Consider the following 25,310-nt stretch of genomic DNA (forward strand, 5'->3'; position numbering starts at 1 on the left):
GCGTCAACTGAAATTAATGGACTACCCTGTGCATCATTTTCTGATGCTAAAGGGGTACCCTGTGCGTTAAAAAGGGTCAATATGTGACAAGTTGTAGTTAGACCGTGTAGAAACTGGGCTGGGATTTCTATTTCCCAGCATGCCATGACACGTAAAAGGAAGAGTAAATGTTCAAAGTGTTATATCATTTTCTTGTGCAAGATTAATGTTAAGTGGGAGATTTAGTAGTGTTTCATGTTTTGCTATGTTAGTTTAGAAGAATTTCTGTTGGGGGTTTACCATCATGGTGACGAGTGGAGCATGAGCTTAATTTGAGAACAGATATACAGTATGTTAAATGTTCTATATTGCTGTTCTCTTTCAGTAAGCTAATGCTATCAAAGCATTGTGTTACCAATTAGCAAAGTAACATTTATTGAATAATCTAGTTACAGTAAGTAAGTTTCCACTACAAACAATATTTAAGTTGATAATTTTAATTGAAATTTATGAATTAGCTTACTCATTTTTTTAAGTTAAGAGCAATTAAAAAGTAAAAAAAATTGATGTAACCGATTGCCTAAATTTTTTTGAGTTTTGCCAACTTATTCGAGTTTACAGTGCAGGGAAATCAAAAGGCAGGGAACAGAGGAGAATAGAACCAAATTTAGAAACTAAAGCCGCGTATCCACCGAAATGACCGGGAACAATTTGTCCCAGGAACTTTTTTCCCCCCAGACCTGTTGCTGTCTGCGTTCCATCATGGTCTGAAGTACTGTGAAGATTAAAGTCCAGTGACATTGGACTGACTTTCCAGTTCCCTCTTGATTTCTACCTCCGCATATAAGCGTAATAAAGCTTGAACCTCGACGTCGGTCCATCGGTTGTATTTTTTAAACTCCATTGTTGATTGGAATAGCAAACAACTCTTACGGCATGCACTGCAACAGACTTTTAAAAATGGTGGTTGAAATAAAATGCTGCTTGGAGTCAACCAAATGCTGTGTGAACTCAACCAATCAGCATGTTCAGCACCTAAGTCCCAGCCCTGAAAGTCCCTGAACTCTGAAAAAGTACTACCTTGCAAACAGGGACTTTCTGAGGGGGAAATTTTTACCCGGAACTTAATTAAGACCTTGGTCCCTGCGGTCGAAACACACAGAGTACTCCCCCACAGCTTATCAGCAAACACTGAATCAGAACAGGAAAGCTAAATCAAACAATACAAAACATGAAAACAGACAGACAGTTCATCTAAAAATAAATAATAAATAATAAATTAAGTCATCAATTACTCACACTCATGTGGTTCCGAACCTGAATGACTAGTTCCTCCATGGAACACAGGAGGAGAAATGTTCAAGAATCAGCTCATATCCGTTAAATGAAAGTGAATGGGGACAAGTAAATGACAAAAAAGCAAAAGTATCATAAAAGTAGTCCATGTGAATCATGCGATATGATACCAGTCGTCTGGAGCCACGTTTGAGAAAAATACCAGGAATTTAAGTCGATTTTTTATTATTTTGACGGCCCCCATTTACTTTAAAAATGCTGTTTTTCTGTTATGATTTGAGCGTTTAGAAACAAAATTTATGAGACAGCTGTTGTCAGATTTCATTGGTGATTTCAAATATGAAATTTAATCATAAGCTTGGTGAACAGCTTTGGCGAATTTGGAGCTGTACTTGCATGACTGAAATAGCTGCTTGAGAGGCATTTCAAAGATGGCCGCAGAGTGAAATGACTTGCCTTAATTATGTGGTAAAGAGCAGCAAGTACATTCATTAACATTACTTCTTTTGTGCTCAACAGAAAAAAGAAAGTCTTACAGGTTTGAAAGTCTTGAAGATGAGGAAAGGATGAGTTTTTGGGTCTAATGCCCCTTTAATGCTCTACTGGAAAGATACTGTAGAATAGGGAACACCTAGGAAACACACATACAAGCAAAAAGTGTGCCTTGGATGCACTGTAACTCGCTTTAGATAAAAGTATCTGCCAAATGAGTTAATGTAGGGAGGGACCAAGACAAGTCTCAAAATTAGTTTTCATCTATTTACTGGAGAATGTCTAACACTGTTTGTCTTTTCATGTGACACCAAATAAGGGGTTAATATATTTTTCTTCCTCTCTCAAAGGTGGCCCACAAAGGTTCTCCATATTACAGACGAGACTTTGGTCACCTATGACAAAAACAGACCAGGAGATACAGACTAGACTGGATCTAGTTACACTTGCTCAGACACTCTCGCTGTTAGGTCTGTCTGATTGAAAACACCTGTGGGAGTTTAAGTTTTATTGATACTGTATTAATAAATATCCCATCCCTCCATTCTATTGATTCACATGACATTTTCCTTTGTTTAGCTAAAAAAATGCATGCATATTTCTGTGGCTACATCAAATTTCTGAACAATCTGTGGAACAGTGAGAAGTTCACTATTGTTCAAACAGGTCTCAGTCTGACCCCAAGGGGTCAACGTCAATCAAATCTAAAGTTAAAAGTTAAAAAACAGATGAAAAGAAAGTTAAAAATAAGACAAAATCATCTCTATAAATTAAAATAGAAATAAGTAATAAGTCCCTTGCTCTCAGCCTCTCGAGCCGCGTAAGAAGAAACGCAGCGACCAGAGGCCCCCGGAGCGCTCTGATGAGCACACGCCGGTCATTTCCCCGCGTGCCTCGCCATCGCCTGTCATGTTCGCAGAGAAACAGCACAGCTCCCCTCGTCTGCGGCTGCTACTGTTTCCTTTGGCGGACCGGAAGAGGAGGAGGATGACAGCCTTTCACTTGCTGCATCTGAAAGCTGGTGGTCGGACACCGTCTCGGAGCACGCTACATTGACGCGGACTGCCATGGGCGGCAAAACCTCAGTTGACGCTGAGCTTATGCGCCTGCTAACTAAGGCCGTGTACGACCTCGGTATTGACTTGTCTCAACCCCAGGAGCCCACGAGAAGCAGACTGGAAGATTAGTTTTTCGAGATCCGCCGCCACCCGACCACTCAAAAACCCGCTCCCTTCTTCCCAGAAGTCCACGAGGAATTATCCACGTCGTGGAAGGCGCCATTTTCATCTCACGCCAAATCCGCTTTTTCTCCTGCGCTCTCGGTGGTCGATGGCACTCAGGAAAAGGGATATCAAGCTCTTCCTCCCCTCAAGGAAGCCGTCGCTGCACACCTCTGTCCGCCCTCTGCCAGGGGATGGCAGTCAAAGGCTGTACACCCATCTAAAGTCTGCCGCACTACTTCCAGCCTCGCCGGTCAAGCGTACGCCTCCGCCGGCCAGGCGGCCTTAACGCTACACTCTATGGCGGTGCTTCAGGTCTTCCAGGCCAAACTACTCCATTCCCTGGATGAGTCTGTCCCTGATACCGAGGCCCTGAAGGACCTGCACGGCGCCACTGACTTGGCCCTGCGTGTGACCAAGGCCAACGCTCAGGCGATCGGCAGATGCATGGCCAACTTGACGGTGTTTGAGTGGCATTTGTGGCTTAACCTAACCGAGATTAAAGACTCGGACAAGACCACTTTTCTGGACGCGCCCATGTCGCCTTCAGGATTATTCAGTCCCTCTGTGGTTGGGTTCACAGAACGCTTCACCGAGGCTCAAAAGGCCTCACAGGCAATGAGACATTTCCTGCCCAAGCATTCCAGCTCCTCCGCTAGCTGTCACGCTAAGGCTGGACCAGCCCAGCCCACCAAGGCGGCGCCACCAGCTCACCAGCCTCGCACGGCTTCTAAGCCCGGACAGCGTTCCCGCTCTACGAGCCGCAGCAGACCGCCGGAGCGTTGAGGTCCCCGACCCAGCAATGTGTCAAAGCCGTCCTAGTTGTCGAAGCCGTCCTAGCCAGAGGCACAAAGAGAAGGTGGATAATACCCGCTTCGGCCGGTTTACTACCTCGCTCTCTTCCAAAACGTTCCCCAGTTCCCTTCAACCAGGTGGCTGGGCACACTACATACACAGCCAACGAGCCTGCAAACAAGCGCGCTCGCCTGTACACAAACGCCGTTTTCACGGCGAACCATATGAATCACAAAAAGGTTTTTTTTCTCTGTAGGCAGTGTGCCAGCATTAAAAGCATGTACCCCTACACTCAATCACTCCCCCATGTTCCCCAGCCCCCAGGTGGTTGGAAACATTATCCTCACAGTCAACGAGCCTGTACTCAAACGCGCTCGCCTGTACACAAGCACCAACATTCTATGTCCCCCGGCCCCCTGCACTCAGGCGGCGGGAAACAATTCCCTCCCAGTCAGAGAGCCCGTGAACAAACGCGCTCTGATGAACGCCACTTTAACACAACATTATCGGGCCACCGAGGCCCTGTTACCCAGTGACTCGCCCCACAAATTAATTCAGCGCCTGGCTTCGAAGGCCGGGGCCTGGCGGGCCATTCCCGGCATTTCAAAATGGGTGTTGAACACAATAGAACAAGGTTACTCGCTACAGTTTGCTCGCAGACAACGGTGAGAAGCGACACAAGTCACGTGTTTCGAACCGAAATATCAAAACTGTTAATGAAAGGGGCGGTGGAAGCCGTTCACCCCTCACAGAGCGAGTCAGGCTTTTACAGTCATTACTTCTTTGTACCAAGAAGGACGGTGGTCTCAGGCCCATTCTAGATCTCAGACATCTGGACAAGGCCCTTATGAAGCGCCCGTTCAAAATTTTGAAAATGAAACAAATCCTCATGCACATTCGCCCGGGAGATTGGTTTTTCACTGTAGATCTAGAGGATGCCTATTTCCACATACAAATAGCCCCCCATCATAGGCCATTCTTGAGATTCGTCTTGAAGGGGAAAGTTTACCAATACAGGGTGCTACCCTTTGGTCTATCTCTGGCTCCCCGCACGTTTACGAAGTGCATGGTAGCAGCGCTAACCCCGCTGAGGCTTCGGGGAATGAGAATTCTCAACTATATCTACGACTGGCTCAGGTCAGAGATACAGTTATTGAACCACAGATCTTGGCTTCTCAACCATTTGAAATGCTTGGGCCTCAGAATCAATGTGGCAAACAGCTCATTGTCTCCCACACAGAAAGTTTCGTCTCTGGGAACAATGTTAGACTCACTACAGATGAACGCGCGGCTGACGTCACAGCGCGCGCTCTCTCAAACACTTTCAGAGGATGTTGGGTCACATGGCCTCGGCGGCGCCAGTCCTCAGACTAGGTCTGTTACACATGCGCCCCCTACAGGCTGAATCGCCGCGTTCCAGTTCACGCATGGCTCTCGGGCCGATTAAAAATCAAGGTAGACCACAGCTGTGTGTTGGCTCTGGCTCCTTGGAAAAATCCTGTCTGGTATCAGACGGGTGTGAGTTTGGACACTGTTACGAAGTGGAAAGTTATCTCGACAGATGCATCCAACCTAGGTTGGGGAGCCCTTCACGAGGGCAGGCCAGTCTCCGGTCTTTGGTCAGACTCGGAAAAGAGCCTTCACATAAACTGTCTAGAGATGAAAGCGGTCACACAATCGCTAAGACCATTCCTTCCGTACATAAAGCACCACCATGTCCTGATTTGAACGGACAGCAGGTCAGTGGTAGCCTACATAAATCGCCAGGGTCTATTGGTCTACACACAATGGCGGAAAAAGTCCTAATATGGGCAGAGCACAACCTGAGCTCGCTGAGAGCGACTCATGTACCAGGCATTCTGAATTTGGGTCCGGACATGCTGTCCAGGGGCAAAGTGTCCCCAGCAGAGTGGTCTCTTCACCCACAAACGATTCAGACAATTTGGGGCATGTTTGGAGAGGCAAAAGTGGATCTTTTCGCCTCGCAAGACAATGCTCAATGCCTAATATATTTCTCCAAGCACAAGGACGCGTTGGCCCACGAATGGCCCAACCTTCCTCTTTATGCTTTTCCCCCAATCTCAATGTTACCTCAGGTCATAGAGAGGATCAGGGAGAGCAAATGCGCTGTGCTTTTAATAGCCTCGCTTTGGAGAAATCATCCATGGTTCTCACTGCTAAGTCGGATGTCAGATACAGCCCCGTGGCCAATTCCGCCGAGGAGAGACCTCCTCATGCAGGCGAAACGGCAGATCTGGCATCCCCGTCCCGATCTATGGCTGCTTCATGTCTGGCCCATCAACGGGTACATGAGAACCTCTCTGAAAGTGTATTAAACACTATTTCTGAAGCTAGAGCCCCCGCGACCAGGCGGCTCTATTCAGGCAAATGGTCAGTCTTTTCGGACTAGTGCAAAGCACGAAGCTTGACCCCACATAATTGTGTCAGAAAAGTGTCAGAAGTGCTCACTTTTTTACAAGAGCTACTTGACGCGGGTCGTTCCCCCTCCACGCTCAAAGTTTATGTGGCTGCTATAGCAGCGTATCACATTCAAGTGAATGGACTGCCACTGGGGAAGAACAATCTTATCATGCGCTTCCTCAAAGGGGCTAGAAGGCTTCACCCACCTCAGCCCCCTTCAGTCCCTATATGGGACCTGTCCACGGTCCTGGATGCTATCCTGGATGCTCTGCATTCAGTGAGCTTAAAGCACCTATCACTCAAGACCGCTTTTCTGCTAGCTATCGCGTCAGTGAAGCGAGTGGGTGATCTGCACTCGCTCTCAGTGAGCGCCTCTTGTCTGAAATTTGGGCCAAACGACTCTAAAGTCGTCCTCAAACCAAGACATTGATATGTACCTGAAGTGCTTTCAACTCCGTTCAGAGCACAGGTAATTTCACTTTCAGCACTCTCATCATCGTTAGATGAGGAAGATGCTAATTTTCTCTGTCCTGTAAGAGCGCTGAGAATATACATAGAGCGCTCCGCTGCTTTCAGGAAAACTGAACAGCTCTTTGTGTCGGGTGCGTGGTTACAAAGCAGACCTTGTCACGATGGATAGTGGATGCTATCTCGCTGGCTTATGAGTATAAAGATCTCAGCTGCCCTATAGGCATCAAAGCCCATTCTACTATAGGCATGGTCTCGTCGTGGGCTTGGTCTACTGGCATTTCTCTGAATGATATCTGTGCGGCGGCAGGCTGGGCCTCCCCGTCCACTTTTATCAGGTTTTATAATTTGAATGTCCCTGCCTTACAGACTGGGCTTCTCGCTGTGTAATACATATTAACCCCTTACGGCCCGACAGTCTGGACTGGGTTAAGTATTGAGCCATTTAATGAGAATAACAAGCAAAGATACGTGTAGTATATATATATATATATATATATATATATATATATATACTACAAGTATCTTTGCTTGTTATTCTCATTAAATGGCTCATATTGGGGACTTCTTTGAATATCATATTTACGGGCCCACTTAGGTCCGTCTGGGTACGGTGTCTCCAGGCTTTCAGAGCCATTAAGTGAGCACGGCGTATTGCATTGGGTCCCCTACCGCTTAGCTAAACGCAATACGAGAGTACTCCCGAAAGGGAATGCTTCGGTTACTAACATAACCTCGGTTCCCTGAGAAGAGGGAACGAGTATTGCGTTTGCTTGCCATGCTTCGCTTGCTCAGGGAGTCGCTTCAGTCGATTAACCTGACGAACCTGGAAAGACAGGTTCTTTAATACCCTTGGCTATGCAAATTCTGCTGCCCCTTGTGGCGGGTATATTAGAGGGACCTGATTGGTCCTTCCCGCCCAGCGGGCGCGCCATAGGTTGCTGCAGTTGCAGCGGCACAGCCAATCAGCACGCAGCTGCTCCCTGCTGAGAGCTGTGCAGCTGCACTGCGTTTTACATGGTATTTTTAGGATAAAAATTTGCTTCAAAATCTCGAGGAAAGGAAATTACCCTAGCGTTTAGCTAAACGCAATACTTGTTCCCTCTTCTCAGGAAACCGAGGTTACGTTAGTAACCGAAGCGTTACAATATTTAAATACATAAATATTATATACTATACAGATATAAATATAGGCCAGACTTCAATATGCAACAGGTTGCCCTCACTTTATCTCTTTATCCACCTACTGAAAAAGTCCCTGATTTAGTTGTGTTACAAACAACATTTTCCATCAATACTACAGTTGGTTACACTTTATTTTAAGGTGTCCGTGTTACAGTGTAATTATACATTTAAATACTGAGGAATGATAATTAACTACATGTACTTACTATAGGGTTAGGGTGTGGTTTGGGGTTAGTTGCATGTAATTATGCACAAATTGTATAGTAACTAATTGTAACATGTGTAAGGACACTGTAAAAAAAGTGTTAACCTAAAGTCTTCTGCCAATAAAGTCTTCTGTCAATAAAGTCTTCTGTCAATAAAGTACCAAAATCTCCACCCTCACTTTGAGTTTGGCCGGCCTGAGGTTTCAGCCAAACCATTAGACTCTTTAAAGCACCGACACACTTTCATAAAGCTTTATCTGCAAATCACTCCAGTGATTAAGCTGAGCCCCGTCCTTTGTTTAAGTAGTGCCTCCTCCTTCAGCTCCACAAAGAGCTGTCTGTTGGAGACGTCCAACCTGGACTCTGGACAGGCAGCTGTGCTGGATAGAGCAGGCATGATAGATCATATCCGGGATTACTAAGTAAAATAAGCCCTGCTCCCTCTCTTTGCCCCCTTCCCCTCCCAAAAAAATGACAAAGCGCTATGTGTATTTGATTTGGCTTTTGCTTATTTAACTCCTATCAGAGAAGAACCATTCAGGTTAGATGTGGGAAACAATCTTGAGGTTTCTGGGGGATTTACAGATTTGCCTTCATTCATTTTTCAAAATCCCACCCATAGACTAATCAAAAGTAAAAAATGCACCTGACATGGGAGTGTGTTTTCGTACTTGGACCTAAACATTTTTTAGGAACATGTATTAAGTAGGGATGAAGGACACTGACGTATGGGGAACTGCAATGGGCACAGAGACCCTGTGTGACTGAACCAATTAAATGATGGTTAAATGTGATTTCTACATTAAATAAAACGTTATTTAAGCAACATATAAGGTGAATTTACAACAAAGAGTTGTTGTAGCTCGCCAAAAGACGCTGAAAAGTTGAAGACATTGAAGACAAAAGTTGAAGACTGTTTCCAAACTTTTTCAATAACACTTTACAAAAGGTTCAATCTTGTTAATGAGTTGACGCATTAGGTTTCATGAACTTACACTTTTACAGCATTTATTAATCTAGATAATGTAACTTTCTACATGTACTTATATATTTTTTTACATTTCAAGTTGTAAAATGACCATAATATGAATACACATGTATGCATTTTATTTATTTGTTTGTTTGTTTGTACACGACCGTTCAAAAAATTTTCTCAGTTTTTTTAAAGAAATTAAAACTTTCATTCAGCAAGGACATATTAAATTGATCAATCTTGACAATAACGATATTTATAATGTTAAAAAAAGATTTGTACAGTTCTTTTGATCTATTGATCAAAGAATTATTTAAAAAAAATGTATTACAGTTTCCACAAAAATATTATAAGCACAACTGTTTTCAACATTGATAATAAGAAATTATTCTTGAGCACAAAATCAGTATATTAGTATGATTTCTGAAGACTGGAGTAATTATGATGAAAATTCAGCTTTGCCATAACAGGAATAAATTACAAAAAACAAATATTCAAATAGAAAACATATATTAACATTTTATGCATTTCATATATTAAAATTAAAATTTTTACTGTTTTTCTGATCAAATAAATCAACTTTGGTGAGCAGAAGAATTTTTTTCAACATTTAAAAAATTTACTTGTTTTTTTAAACTATAGTACATGCTGTAAAATATGATTGTTTATTGTTAGTTTATGATACCTAATGCATTAACTCATGTCAACGAATTGAACCTTATTACAAAGTGTTACCAATCGTGTCCCTAACATTTAAAAAATTTAACCTTCAGCACTAACACACTTTAGACTCGCCCGCCAGATTTACACTTTCTAAATGTTTGAAGTCTAGAATCATACATAAAATATTTCTATGGAACATAGATAATGCATGCTACGTAGAAACCTACTGTATTATTAAGAGGGCTAAATTGTCCCCCCAAATCTCTTTTTTTTTCACCGACTGCATTAGAAAGACTTCTTGGTGAATGTCTGGGGGATGAAAGTAAACTGTCAAAGCTCTAAGAGCAACTGTGTGACCCTGACCTTGATACAATTCTCACAGAGCAGCAAGGGTGTAGGAGAGTGTTCACAGCTTGTGGTTGCCCAGTCATCCTGAGTGCAGGTACAGGTGGTAAAGCTCTCAAACACAACTACCATCAGCTGCCCACCTCTACAGGGCCATAAATCAATAACACACACACACATATCCAATTACAAATACACATTCGCAAATGTGCTTTTCTTTACTTTTCACAACTTGTTTGCCTTGTTGTCTTATGGATTACTGTTTCCATAGTTGTTACTGGAAGACTCTGGCTCTGCCATGTCCTGTGTTGACATGCATGATACCACTGTCTCACAAAGAGGAAGGTCTGCTTTCTTTCATGCCTGAGTATGACTGATCTCCAGTATCTCCATACCATTAAAGACAAGACTAAAATACTTCAGATTATTGAGCCAAGTGGTGTTTGCATTCAAAATATTGCTGTACAGTTAATGTTATGGCAGATATAAATCCGTCACATGTCCTTCACATTCGGTCAGTCCATTGAGTAGCAGTAGCATCAATAATTGAAACCAGGGTGCATTGCACACTAAATGAGCACTGTACTACTCGACAATGGAGTTTTTTTTTTTCTGTATTGTGCGTCCAAAAAATAAATAGCATGCAAAACAAACCAATGTTTTTTTACAGAAATGGAATAGCATGGTTTTTCTGATATTGAGTTTGAAAACGTTTTTTTGCTTCAGAAACGTTTTTGTGAATTTTTTTTCTTTCCTTCTTTTCTTTTTTGTTAATCAAAAAGTTAAAACTCGATGGATGGGCAACAGTTGCTGGTGAATATAAAAATATATGAATTTATTAAAAAAATATTATTTTATTTTATTTTATTTATTTTATTTTTTGGGGCACAAATTATAAAGACAAAAAGATCATAACAGTTGCTGGTGAAGATAAAAATATATAAATGTATTAAAAGATTATTATTTTCATTAATATTTATTTTATTTTTATTTTTCTTGGTGCACAATAAAGAACAAAAGAAAATAACACCATACTAAACTTACACATCACACCACGTTACAGTTCTCTGCCCTATGTGTCTGCAATTTACATACATATGAATGTCATATGAGTTCATGCGCCTCACCTCATTGACTTGCTGTTTGTCCAGGTGAAAAATTTGACCGGAGCTGGTGGCAGCAATCTCCTCATAAGCTCTGTATCCCGGCTGGGAGCGATCCCCGCAGTCCCCCGTCAACACAAACACAACCTGGATTCAGAGGGGACGTTTATGAGTGTGAGTGTTTGGTTAGGGGGTTGGGTGTTGGGGTTAAATGTCAACACTGGGGTATATTACATGAAGAGCAGATGGATTTTTTCAAATGGGCAGTGAGATATTTAGATTTATGGAATACATCTTCACAACCTTAGAGTTTAATATTTAAAGATAAAGTGTCATTTCTGCATCACAAGACGGGGAAATGGAATTACAAAAAGGCTCAAACAAGTTTTCAAACTGCCGTCGGCACCTGAGACTGTCGGAGCTGTACCAACTGAAGAACATCTCTCTTCAGGCGATAATCTTTGGCTCGGGCATCTGTGAAAACATAGATGAAGGATCCGGGTAGTGAGACCTCCAGAGCCTTCTTGATGGCCCCAATGCTCATCTCTGGACAATCCCCTCCACCCTGAGAGAGAACAACAAAGCCTTCATCATTGACATCGACATTTATGCACTAACCAGAACACAAGAAAGCTCATATTGTATTGGCTCGGGGTACAAGTTCTAGTATTTACTCTAGAGCCCAAAGGGACAATAAGAACAGAGTGCTAATAAAACTGTAGCGCTGAAGACAGATCAAGTGCTGAGATGAGCCAAGACACTCAGCAGAAGCCACAGAGAGCAAATAAGAACACAGAGTACAGAATATGATTCCATGATGATTTATGAAGAAAGAGGCCAACGGCTGCTGTGTCTCTTGCTGCTAAAGAATACAAGTGTAAACACCTGAGCAAAGGTACCTAGTTGAATATGAGTGGACAGCAGCATTTTGGATTGAGGTAGCGGATGCAGGCAGAGCAGTGCATAATGAGTTGCAGTAATCCAATAGTGCCAAAATGAAAGTCTGTACATCGTTAATGCCAGTTAATGCAGTTTGAGAAATTAAAAAATGACCCTAGTGAAAAATAAATGCACCAAAATGTATTAAAGTATACTACAAATACGTGTACCCTGCAATTGTACTTTTGGTACACTAAATTGATATACTTAAAGTCTCCTAAATTGGAACAGCTAATTTTGTACTTAATGCACTTTACAGTGGTTATCCTGAAAGGGTGATAAGGTCCAACTAAAGATATACTTTAGTAAAATATGGAACTATTTCAAGTATACTCTAGGTACACTTTAAATATCTTGCATTTAAAGATTGATATTATACAGAGATCACTATCCTTACTAAGAGTGATATTAAAACACATTTTAGGCTTATTATTATTATTAATAAATGTGCATTGTACAATAAAGAAGTGCTCCAAATAAAGTTTAATTATAATATGTATATCAGTAAGTCTCCAGCAATATGTCAGTAAATATGTTAATAGATTTGTAGCATACTTAGTATGAAATAAATGTATTTTAAATTAATTTTGGTGTAGTTTTTTTTTTACTAGGGGATGCTTAACTGGAGGGCAAATTAGTTGCAGATAATTTGAATATGTAAATTAGCAATAATCTTTATTATTTAAAACAATAATATTATATATAATATATAATTTGTATCAATCTCAATTATTTAAAACAATAACCAAACACTAAATGTATTACATTATATGTATTTATGTATTTAAAGTGAACAGTACTTTTGGACAGTACTGGCCATCATGTAACACTCAGTTATTAATAATAAAAACTAAAACTTTAACTAATAATTGAATAACACATATTTAATCTTCAGCCATTTTCTAAATGAATCATTTTCACACTGTACATTATAATCTTCTGATGTCTTATTGCTTTTGTAGCACTTACTTTTTTTTTATTTCTAAACTATTTTGACAAAACAGAATACAATTTCAGCATTGGCCATTCATCAGTTATCAGCCATCTAAATTATTATCGATTTATTGATATTAGCCTGAATTTAAATATCAATGAATTCCTATCAAATAACGTAATCATTGATAGTGTTGCTTAATCCTTATCAAATAAGAATGATTAATCTCTATTAAATAAATAAGGTGCTATAAATGATAAAAACTTATAAATATGTGTTAAGAACAATATTGATATTTATAAACATTCTCTGCTGGTCTGTTTTGCTGGTTTTAAGTTTGGGGCTTGTAAACTCAAAACCAGTTAAACTATTTGAAAATCAGCTTGGGAGAAGAGCTAGACCAGCTAAGACCAGCAATCCAACTAATATAGGTGAATCCCTATCAAATAAATTACAACATAGGGTTATTTTTCCTCAAAAAAATTGCTCTTTTATAGTCTGGTGCGGAGGTTCCCACCTGAACAAACAGCTCTTGAAGATCCTTCTGGAACTTCTTAGGGTCAGTAGTGATGTAAACAGGACCGATGTCTGGTGAAGAAAAAAACGAAGAAATCAAGAAACATCTATTTTACATATTAATTGTGTGCAAATGAAGCAACCTGAAGGTTCAGGTTACCACATTGGAGCCCTTCATTGAGTGCTTGAAAAGTCTATCACAACACTTCAACAAACAAATCCTTGGGGAGTAGGAGTTTTGAAAAGATTAACCTTCTTCACCCTCATCGTGAATTTTAAACAGTGAGGATTAGGTCCAACTAAAGCCCCTTCCACAGATACAACCCTACTAACGAGTGTCTCAAGTCTGTTTCTAGACCAGACTAGCAAACTAACTACAGTCCCAGCCAACTCCCAACCACAAAACGCATTTGTTCGGGATTTTACCTCATCAACATCTGCAGTTACAAATGACTGTCCTGAAACGTTTGACAGCTAAGAAAATAAATGACAGACCATGCAAAATTCCAGCAGTCCTCATGTGATACCAGACTGGGTTCATAACCTCATTTTATCATTGTTTAGGACTGCCATCATCCACCTAGATAATCTCTGACCTGTTCCCCTTTCTCTACTTTATCTCTTGTTTTTATCTCTCCCTTTCTTTCGTCTCAGGATGAATTGTGTCCTCCCTGAATGTGGCACTTATTTGGACTCACTCAGAAGCTGATTGATTAGAGAGCTGAATATACAGCACATGGATGGACCAGCATACAGAAGATACATTGTTTATGATCAGAGTATGGGTCTGATATCCCCCCGGTTTATTTATTACTATGACAAAAAAAATCATTTTAAAGGTTATTAAAAAATACAAGACAAAGAGGAGGATTACAATTTTGACAGTGCTTCAGGAGAATGGAGAAAAGAGAAAAATTTGGGGATGGGGAAGTCTATCTTCTGAACGCAAATGGGACAGGTCAATACAACATTATATAAAACATAACTTTTAAGTTATGATCTTCAGCACTGACTGCCAGCAAACTTTATATTGAACCCTATTATATTAGAGTATATTATAAGTAATAAAATTACATTATATTAATGATATTTTGTCAACATTCATATTAATGTTTTAGAAACATTCTTTGCTAAAAAAAAAACATAACATGATTTGCAGGTTTTGATATTTTAAGGGGTTTTGGGCATTCGTAAACTTAAAACCTTTAAAGTCTTAAACCAGCTAAGAACAACTAAGGTTTTTTTATATTATATTAATTGTATTATATTATATATTTATTATATTGTTATTTTATTATATTATATTATATTATATTATATTATATTATATTATATTATATTATATTATATTATATTATATTATATTATATTATATTATATTATATTATATTAACAAAACTTGTATTTATGATATTTTAGCAACATTAATATTAATATTTTATAAACATTCGCTGCTGAAAAGCACAGCATGGTCATGCTGGTCTGTTTGCTGGTTTTGGGGGAATTTACACATTTAAAACAAGTTAAACCATCTGTAAACCATCTTGGTAGAGCATCTAGACCAGCTTAAGCCAACTAAGCCTGGCAAATCACCTAAGATTGGTTTCTTTTTTAGCTTATATTATATAATATAAATAATAATATTAAATTATCCAAAATATTAATAGATTAATGATATTTTATCAACATTAATATTTATATTACTTATAAGTATTCTCTGCTGTAAACTAGATTCATCTATTTTGCTGGTTTAGGAAGTTTTGGGGCTTTTGTAAAACCATCTGTAATTCACCTTTGGAGAGCATCAGGCTGGCTTAAAACAGCTAAAACCAGCACGCCACAACACAACCAGCTCTAACATTCATTTTCATTTTATGAACTTTCTCCATCCCTCTCTCAGCTGTGAGGGGCCATTAAGTTGTGTTGCTGTCACGCCTTTCTGTCTGTCACCGGCTGTCTTTGTGATCTCAGCGGTTTACAAGGTCCTAAAGGGAACGCTACATTAAAAGGTGAGGAAAGGACTGGCACCATCCCCCCTACCAGTCAAGCACTGACGTCTCTCCTCTGACCGGGGGGGCTGGGTTGACTCTTCCGGAGAATTGGATGGAGAACTGGGGGTGATTGTGTTAATTACATACTACCAGACAACATGTGCTTCTCATCAGTTCCTTGGGCACCCTACCCCCCTAAGGCTAACAGATACATGGTTTGAACCAGGCTAGATTGTGTAAGTAAGTGTACCTGAGAACACAGTCCTCTCATGAGCAGAAGTGAGCGTGACAAACATACAGTGATAGAAACTGAAAAATTATGACATTATGATATGGTTTGCACATATACAGTTTAGTTGTTTGACACCTTTGGGTCAGGATGCATTTACTAACATGCTGTTGTTTCACACCAAACTGTTTGTTTATCTTTTGTTTTGTTCCTTTTCATTTATGTTTATCTTCGTCTCATACTACACACCTCCATATAAGAGACATTTTTTGGATTAAATATCGAAGCTGTGGGTTGTCAGAGTTGTATTCTATTCCTTTCCTACTTATTTGATTTGTAAATATAAAGACCACTAATCATAATATTAGCATTATTGTCATAGTAGAAGTAGGCCTAGCTCAGTCATGGACATGGCTGATCATGTGTAAAACATCTACACTGTCTAAAGTAGGCTACTTATAATTTTTTGAATTGGCAAAAACTCTCCATGATTCTATGGATCACTACCTTTCAGCGGTCCCTGCTGGTGAATATGTTCCTAGCAGCCCAAACACATTTGTTCAAATTAGGCTAGTTCATTGACATTCTTAGTGCTTGGCCAAACAAAACTTTATCAAGTGTTTCTCCATATGGAACTTTAGGCATTTATATTCGACCAGCAGTCATTCATTGGAATTACTTTTATAAGGCAACGTAACTGAGATGAATGATTTATCATTTACATTAATCCTAAAATTGAAACATGGGATTTTGTAAGTACCTGGATCATGGAAAGGAACCAGCACGAAGTTCCTGATTGGTCTTGTTCTGCGGCTCAGAGTTCTCTCCAGGATACGAGACGCGCCATCTATCACCTGTTTGAGATCGTCGTACATAGAGCCGGTAACATCGAAGACAAAGGCCAGTGTTGAAGCGCTGTCATCCGCACCGGAGTGACTCTTCACCGGCGGAACGGATGAGGAGCGCGCGCTGATAATCAGCGCCAAGATGAGGAAATTAGCTAGAAACATATTCATTCTTGCTTGAAATTCATTAGACCACTCGTTTAAACGTGTCAAACCAACACATGAAGAAATAATCACCGTTAAATGAATAATTTAAAACAAACAAGTAATGTAAACCCGATTATTGTGTGAGGAGAAAAAAAGAGAAAGAAAATCAGTTAATTTCTAAAGGGGAAAAAAATGTCCATGAAATGTTCAACCCAGTCGCTTGAGTTCTTGTAAAAAAAAGTTCGGCTGTAAATAATCCTACTCGCGCTGGATAAACGTTACATGGAGTAAATTCCCTATGTCTTGTCCCATCCTTGGCTGAGTTTTGGAGAAAACTTGTAAGAAGCGCGTGGACCCTCTGGAGCTGAGCATTGCAGTGTTGGGGAGGGGTGTGAGGAGTCCTTACAACCTGATTTTTTTTGTGTGTAACTTGACCCGACTGTGACTCCCAACCCCATCCCACATGGCCTGCTCCAGTTTACCAGGGAGCCACTCAAGACACCCGTGCCAACTGAGACAGAGATCGATCTATTGTATAGCAATGTATAATTTTTGTGCCCCTTCTTCTATAACAATATCTAACTACAAGCAGCTCTATTAAATAAAACATATGATGTTTATTGGTATTAATACTCCGAATTAGCCTACTTATTCAATTACATTGTTGACATTGTAACGTAAAGTTGTAACGTAAAATATGCAACCACTTTCCACTGCACTTTTACACTTTCTTTCGGATAGCTCTGTCCATAATTTATTGTACTAACTTAATCCACTGCTATATTCCTCATATTAGCCTAACATATTATTGTATACCTCTAACTGTAAAATTCTGTTCAAGTAATAACCGTCTGTATATTTATTCATAGTACATAGTCACCTGTAAATTCTGTTTATAGTAATAGCCATCTGTATATTATATTCATAGTACATATTCACCTGTAAATTCTGTTTATAGTAATAGCCATCTGTATATTATATTCTAGTACATATTCACCTGTAAATTCTGTTTATAGTAATAGCCATCTGTATATTTATTCACTGTATATATTCATCTGTAAATTCAGTTCTACTTATAGTAATAACCATCTCTCTACTTATACATATTTATATATATTCAGAACATTTTTATGTCCTGCACTTACGCAACCATTGTATATCCTGCACTTGCTGCTATTGCACTTCTGGTTAGACCTAAACTGCATTTCGTTGCCTTGTACTTGTACTTGTGTAATGACAATAAAGTTGAATCTAATCTAATCTAATCTAAAGTGTGACTGGACTGGAGGAATTGATGACACTGCATGAAAACGGGGCAAGTTGTCACACGATTTATTTCTCTGAGGTTTCATTTTGAAAGCCAGTTTCTGTGTACACCCATGCCTTAAAGTTTTGGCTAAGCGGTTATTTCCCTGTTATTTTCAAAAAGTAAAATAAAATATTTTGTTCAACACATAATGAAACAATAGCGGGGCATGTTGTCACAAATTAACCTGCCATTAAACCATTTATTATAGGCTTGTAACCTACATTTAAACAGCAAAACAATTATGAAACAACATGCAATTTTAATGCAATTGATAACTTATAAATAAATAAACAAATAATGTTATATTTGCATGATTTAAAACACCTAGCTCGGAGTTGTCATTTATGAAAAATGCACTTGTCCTACAAACACAATTCAACATTTCAGTCAAAATAATTGACTTTTTATTGTGTTCAATTGTTTAAACACAATAAAAAACACTTCTCATTCCACTGTGGAGTTTAGAGGACAGAATGCGCCATCTAATTTAAGAGGGTTTGAAACTAACATATAAAACCAATAATAGAGAAAACATCCATTTCTATAACAGGACCTTTGACTTAAAGCATTACAGTTACTAAAATATAGCTTTTGTGACAACTAGCCCCAGCCCTATAACAGTACCTTTGGCTTAAAACATTAGGCTACAGATAGACTAAAATATAGCTTTTGTGACAACAAGACCCAACCTCCCTGACATTCTTGTCGGGAGTAATATTTAGTGCGCGGATAGGGTTGAAATAATTTTTGGTTTATTAATAGAGGGAGTTTATACTCAGCTGCCACACATCTAATAATATACATGCAATTCTCTGGACTCTGGACTGTGCGGCATAAATGACAAGGCTCCAGTAGAGGCATCCCAGATGCTTTTTGAAAGGAAAGACTCTGGATACGCCTTGACCCCTTTGTATATCCGGATAAATTATGTCGCTATCTGCAATTCTGAGATACATCAATCAAACCTCATGCAACATCTGGTCATCAAGCATTTATTGTTGCTTTAACTTGATAGCGGGGCAGCAAATGCTGTCAAGTTGATAATAGAACATTACAAAAAAGGAAGGAAAGGGGGTCTTTGAGAAAAATAGCAGTTAGACCTATTTACATGGTAGCTATTATATTTTTAGCCAATCACACCAAAAACCAATAGCATATGGTTTATGACAATATACAGATGTTGTTTTTGAGATAATTCGATCTAAAACCAACAAGACATTGCTCTCAGGTCAGCACATGGTTGGTCAAATGATCAAGACTCACCCAAAAAGCCTTGCCAAATGACACAATGCAATACAAAGACACTAAACGTAGGAAATTATTTCATCTTTAGGATGGACATGTAGTTTTAAAAAGTCTTTCCCTAGTCGTACAGTATATATACTTGTGTCACTGAAGGGATAATTTAAATTCTATTATCATTTACTCTTTATTTCGTCTGGAAAACAAAGAAGACATTTTGAAAAATGTCTTTATGGTTTTTGTCCATACAATGAAAGTCAATCCACCACTGACTTTCATTATACTATCAACAAAGATGAAACATTCATCAAAATATCTTTTCTTTTTCCAAAAAAGAAAGAAAAAAAGTCAGGTTTGTAATGACATTGGGGTGAGTAAATGATACATTTTGGATGAATTATCACTTTTACTTTACGGCAGTGAAAATATGATATTACGAAGGGCCAAAATGTTATTCAAAAGGCAAATAAAGTGTATCATATTTTCAGTTTACCATTAGAAAAACAGTGTGTCTGTTAAAATGAAATACTCTAACACGAAGTTTGCCTGCTTCCGTCCAAGTCTTCTCATTTTTCCAAACAGCTGGTTCATCACCCGCTGCACTTAACAATGTGGGATAAATAATCCAGACCTCACTGCAAAAAACATGTTTATGACCCTTCACGTAACAATTCGTGCCTGTGCGAAACATACATTCCAGTCCTCCTCTACTCACTGTTATTCTCTAGCTTTCCCATGTGATTAGGGTGTGAAGTCTGTTTTGTTTTAGCGCTGGATCTGGAAACTAAGCCTGCGAGCTGAGCGTGAGGTCTGTCTTACTTTAGTCAGCGAGAACCCTTCTAGTTATTGCTGATTCAGAAGCCCCAGATGCCGCGTTGACTGGGCCACCGGCCTTGAGTACCTCATAATGAAATGGAAGACGTGCCATAGATGCACAATGAGAGCTCAATTACAACAGGGCTAGACATGAACTTTCGAGAGACAGCAACAAGCCATTACAAGACTTGGCTGATACCTAAACCTGTGTGTGGCTTTATGAATTGTTTCAAGACAGTGGTGCCATGCATCCCAAAAAAAGAAAAAAACTCCAGTCATGATTAAAATGGTGCAGATATTTTAAAGGTTTTTGATGACAAGGACCCCCAAAAGACAGCTATATATTTGATATACTGTATATGACATTTATACTGTGTGAGAGATTAATCATTTTTTGTTTTTCCCCTTTCTGTAAAAAATTGTATTTGTCAACAGAATAAAAAAAAATAATTGTTACAAAGCAAAAAAAAAAAAATAATACAACTTTAAATTGATTAAAAATGAAAAACTGAAATAATTAATTTTGCATATATCCTTTTCCGGGACACTTGAACTTGAGCCCAGGAGCATTCCAATTTTGCTGGATCATCTGGGGCAAATTCAATTAAATGGGTATGATTGGAAAAGGTACACACATCTCAATAAAATGTCGAACAGCTGAAAATGCATATCAAGGCAAAAACCAAGCCATGAGGTAAAAAGAACTGCCTGTAAAGTTCAGAGACAGGATTGTATAGACAGATCTGGGGAACACTACAAAACAATTTCTTCGGCATTGAAGGTTCACAGAAGCATGCAGCCTCCATAATCCTTAATGGAAGAAGTTGGGAACAGCCAGGACTCTTCCTAGAGCTGGTCTCCTGGCCAAACTGAGCAATCGAAGGGCCTTGGTTAGATGGCCACTCTGGTGGAGCTCCATGATTATATATGGAGATTGGAGAAACTTATAGAAAGACAAACATGACTGCAACACTCCACCGATCTGGGCTTTATGTCAGAGTGGCCAGACTCAAGCTTCTCCTGAAGACACATAAAGACTCATTTGGAATTTGCCCAAAAAAAAAACACCTAAAGGACTCTCTCAGACTTTGAGAAATGAAACTCTCTGGTATGGACCTCAGTTGCAAGCATCATGTCTGGAGGAAACCAGGCACCGCTCATCACCAGCACAATACCATCCTAATGATAAAGCATGGTGGTGGCAGAATCATGCTGTGGGCGTGTTATTTAGTGGCAGGGACTGGGGGACTCGTCAGAGTGGAAGGAAAGCTCAATGCAGCAAAATATAGAGATATCCTTAAAAAAAAGGATTCAGAACCTCAGACTGGGCAGAGGGTTCAACTTCCAAAAGGACAATGGTCCTGAGCATGCAGCTAAGAAAATGCAACAGTGGCTTACGGACAACTCTTTAAATTTCCTTTAGTGTCCCAGGCAGAGCGCTGGAGAAACCTGAAAATGGCTGTCCACTGATGTTACCCATCCAACCTGACAGAGCTTGAGAGGATCTGAGGAGAAGAATGGAGGAAATCGCCAAATGCAGATGTGCAAAGCTTGTCGTATCATACCCAAAAAGACTTGAGGTTCTAAAGGTGCTTCAACTAACAGAGTTAAGGGTTTGAATACATATGCAATGTACTTATTTTAGTTTTTCCTTTTTAATACATTTGAGAAGTTCTCACAAATCTTTTTTTTTTTTTGCTTAGTCATAGGGTGAGGAGTGTAGATTGATCTGAAAAAAGTCATTTAAAGCCGTTTAGCATAAGGCTGCAAGAAAACAATATGTGAAATGCAAGGCACTGCATTTTAAATGTAATATAACTGTACCAGTATAGAGGTAATTGAGCAAGTGCAATGCTTCTGTGATTGGATTCTCTAACACTGGTACATGCCGAGACTGAGACCACTATTTTATGTGTTTTGTACGGTTGATTTATGCTTTACTTTTGGGTGGCAAACTTGATTACATCAGGGATTCATTGGCCACCTTTCTTTTGAAAGAGTGCCAGCGAATCCATCATGCAGATGGAGTACACTGTCCAATTGTGAGCACAACAATTCTACACGTACCATACAGTGCTGAAAATGGAAGCAGCCATTGTTGAAATATCAAAAGGGAAACATCAGATATTAAAACCTCCATCTTACTTATCAACGGCAAATAAAATTAGCAATTGTGGCAATTATGCAATTAGGCAATTATGCAGTGACTCAAATTTAATCATCAGCCAGAGAGCGACTGATAAAGCGTGAGACGCACTCAAACCTGCCCAGCACATCCCGAATTATACTTGCTTTGAGAGGAGAATGTCATGGTTCAAGTCTATGGCTTTGTTTGACAGGAAAACGACACAGGAAAAGACAAAGACAGAGGTGTAGCTTAAACTAGCAGATGCTGGACTGTTTGCTTCTCCATTACAGAGGTACTTACATCATTTCTGAGCTGCAATTGTTCAGGAAAAACAGTGTAGCATGTTGCTTGGTTACAGTGCCTTGCTTAGGAAGTAGCTTGAGGACTTCGCAATGAGTTTTGCCAGCAACGGATGAGCAGCGCACTCTTCACAATGGGAGCTGCATACCGCAAATATAATAAATGAATCCCTTTCATAGTTCCAAAGAAAAAAGCAAAACAAAACAGGATTAAAGTCTTTCATTCTAAGAGGCTTTTAAAAAACGTTGAGGCTTGTAACAGCTGCAATCCATAAACTTCAAGGTAAACAAGAAATAAATAAAATATCAGCAGTTTCTTAAATTATATATGAAGAGCCACGTCCACAATATCTTATGATGTATGAATGTTTACACATATTTACATCTATAATTTAGTTTGTCAGCATGCTTTCCTATAACAATCAGTGCCATCCATAGTCTCCAGTGTGTTTGTTCAGCAGAAAACAAGCACTTGTGAAAATCCCATGGGAACTTGCTGTATAGCATTCACACTCACTCACACACACACACACACACACACACACACACACACACACACACACACACACACACACACACACACACACACACACACACACACACACACACACGTGTTGCACACACAAATGCATGCATGCACTCACTCACACACACACACACACACACACACACACACACACACACACACACACACACACACACACACACACACACACACACACACACACACATACGTTTCAGGATGACAGTTTCTTCTTTTCTGTCATTGCTCTATGCCGAAATGTGATTTGTTATGGTGAGAAGATAAGGACGAACTCTTCTCTCCTGTACTTCTCAGTCTTATGTGTCCAGAATGACAGTTCAAATGAAGAAGACTCATTTCCTTGCATGGCATTGTGGGATGGCGCCGCACTGGATCCTTTGCAATACCTGTGCAACAACCATGAAAAAATGCTCACAGCGGGTTGGGAATTTTTTCTATTCAAGAAATGGCTCACTTTCTGTTTATGAGCTGGTATTTGAAATGAATCGGTCGCATTGAACAACAGGTTGTTTAAAATGGATTTTGAATTGGAATGAAAGGAAGAGGAATTTACTTAATTGCAATTCTAAAAAAATAACCGCAATACAGAAATTACATAAATCCAACACAAACTACATACAACATATAAATAATTACATCATTGACTAATATTTCCATTTATTCCTCATCAGAATATACATTTTTCCTCAACGCATTATACTGTATATTATTCATAATATCTCTTGTCTCTAAAATTTCAACACTGTCAAAACAATTTACCTTTTTCCATAAAGCACTACAAAATATGCATCATTATAATTTTTAAATCTAATCAATTATATAGGTCAATTTAACACTGATAAATATAAAATATAACAAAATTAAATGTTATGTATTCAATGAACTTATATAATAAGTCTAAATGTATATAATATAAATTAATTAATATAATATAATTAATACAATATAATTAATATAATATAATATAATATAATTAATATAATTTAATTCTGTATAATGAGTAAAGTATGGGGATTTTTGAAAAAGCACTCTTTCACCATTAAAATACATAAAGATAAGAAATATAAGTGTACATAAAATATTAATGAAGAACATTAATTTCATGTTGATTTCATTTGAATTTTAATTCTACTTCCTTAAATCCCAATTACAATTGTGCATACCTTTTGTTACCACAATTCAGTTTAAATTAAGGAATTAAATAGACTGTAGAAGGCCTTCTCAATTAAACTCTGAAAGACGTACAGCCTCTGGCTCAATGCTGTTCTTATAGGTTTTTATGTACAAAAAAGGTGGCAATATGAATTCCATGAGGTATGATAAGGCCAGCAAATGGACGTGCAGCTGACCTTGATACCAGAAACACATAAATGACATTTATAGTGTCATTCAACCAATTACTGGCTTAACTGAAGTCATCTGTCATTTATCAAAGGTTATACACATCTAGAACATAAAATTAACATCCTAAATCTAAAAACAAACACCCGATTATATATATACTGTATTTATATCTTTCTATATCCTTTTCTTGGTACTCACTGGCAGACACTACTAAATAACTTATTTAACAGTGAAGTGTGCATCAATTTTGGACAAATGCTGTTTTTTGAGTGCGTGAGTCTTATCTTTAAAATGGTGCTAATGATTATGAATATGTAAGTACACTAAAATCAGTTATAACATGAAATTAGACATTTTAATTTAATAAAACTGACAGTTAAACTGAATGTAGAATACATTTCTATTCAGCACAACATACCTGTATCCTTGAGACAAGCTGGTACTATACCAGGCCATCATAGAGTGACAGAGCTTGTACAATAGAGGGATCTGCCTTTGATCCCTCTTGGAACTCCTGCAGGGTCAGCTTCCCATCAGCATTCTGGGTAAACAAACAAACATTGTTTAGAAACACAACTGTCCCAAATGTCGTGTACAACTAGATATATTATGTTACGCTTGTTTGTGGTTATATGCAGATGCATGGAGGTTTTAAAAGAATGTGGAATAGACTTAAAGGTTGTAACAGTTTTCAAGGATTCTAAAAAACAACCATGAGGATTTTAATTATGCATGAGGAAAAAACTCTTACACTTTTAAGTTGCTTCACATGCCCAGCAGGGGGCAAGTGCTAACAGGCTGATCCATTGAGGAAACGTTCATAGCAGATTTTCACCTTATGTGGCCCAGTGTGGTACTTGTTTGAAGAAGCATTAGCAATT

At 38.9% G+C, this 25,310-nt stretch overlaps 2 protein-coding genes across 3 annotated transcripts in view; both read right to left on the bottom strand.

The window, feature by feature from the left end:
- The window catches only part of hmcn2 (hemicentin 2), a gene marked incomplete at its 5' end in the record, with an annotated part of 108,223 nt that extends 91,452 nt beyond the window's left edge, over positions 1-16,771 (bottom strand). Inside the window, 4 exons of the mRNA XM_079826325.1 lie at positions 11,171-11,293; positions 11,553-11,711; positions 13,537-13,607; positions 16,516-16,771. Coding sequence (XP_079682451.1) covers positions 11,171-11,293; positions 11,553-11,711; positions 13,537-13,607; positions 16,516-16,771 — 609 coding nt within the window. The remainder of the gene's footprint in view (positions 1-11,170; positions 11,294-11,552; positions 11,712-13,536; positions 13,608-16,515) is intronic.
- Positions 16,772-21,811: 5,040 nt separating this feature from the next.
- ncs1b (neuronal calcium sensor 1b) overlaps positions 21,812-25,310 on the bottom strand; it is a 55,051-nt gene continuing 51,552 nt past the window's right edge. Inside the window, exons 9-10 of one of the 2 annotated variants that reach the window (XM_079828270.1) lie at positions 24,848-24,970; positions 21,812-23,471 (exon numbers count right to left, since the gene is read on the bottom strand). In XM_079828270.1, coding sequence (XP_079684396.1) covers positions 24,872-24,970 — 99 coding nt within the window. In that variant the 3' untranslated portion in view covers positions 21,812-23,471; positions 24,848-24,871. The remainder of the gene's footprint in view (positions 23,472-24,847; positions 24,971-25,310) is intronic. The other variant, XM_079828269.1, reaches the window with a different exon arrangement.

The sequence above is a fragment of the Gobio gobio genome (genome assembly GCF_949357685.1).
Source record: "Gobio gobio genome assembly, chromosome: 10".
Classification (NCBI taxonomy): domain Eukaryota; kingdom Metazoa; phylum Chordata; class Actinopteri; order Cypriniformes; family Gobionidae; genus Gobio; species Gobio gobio.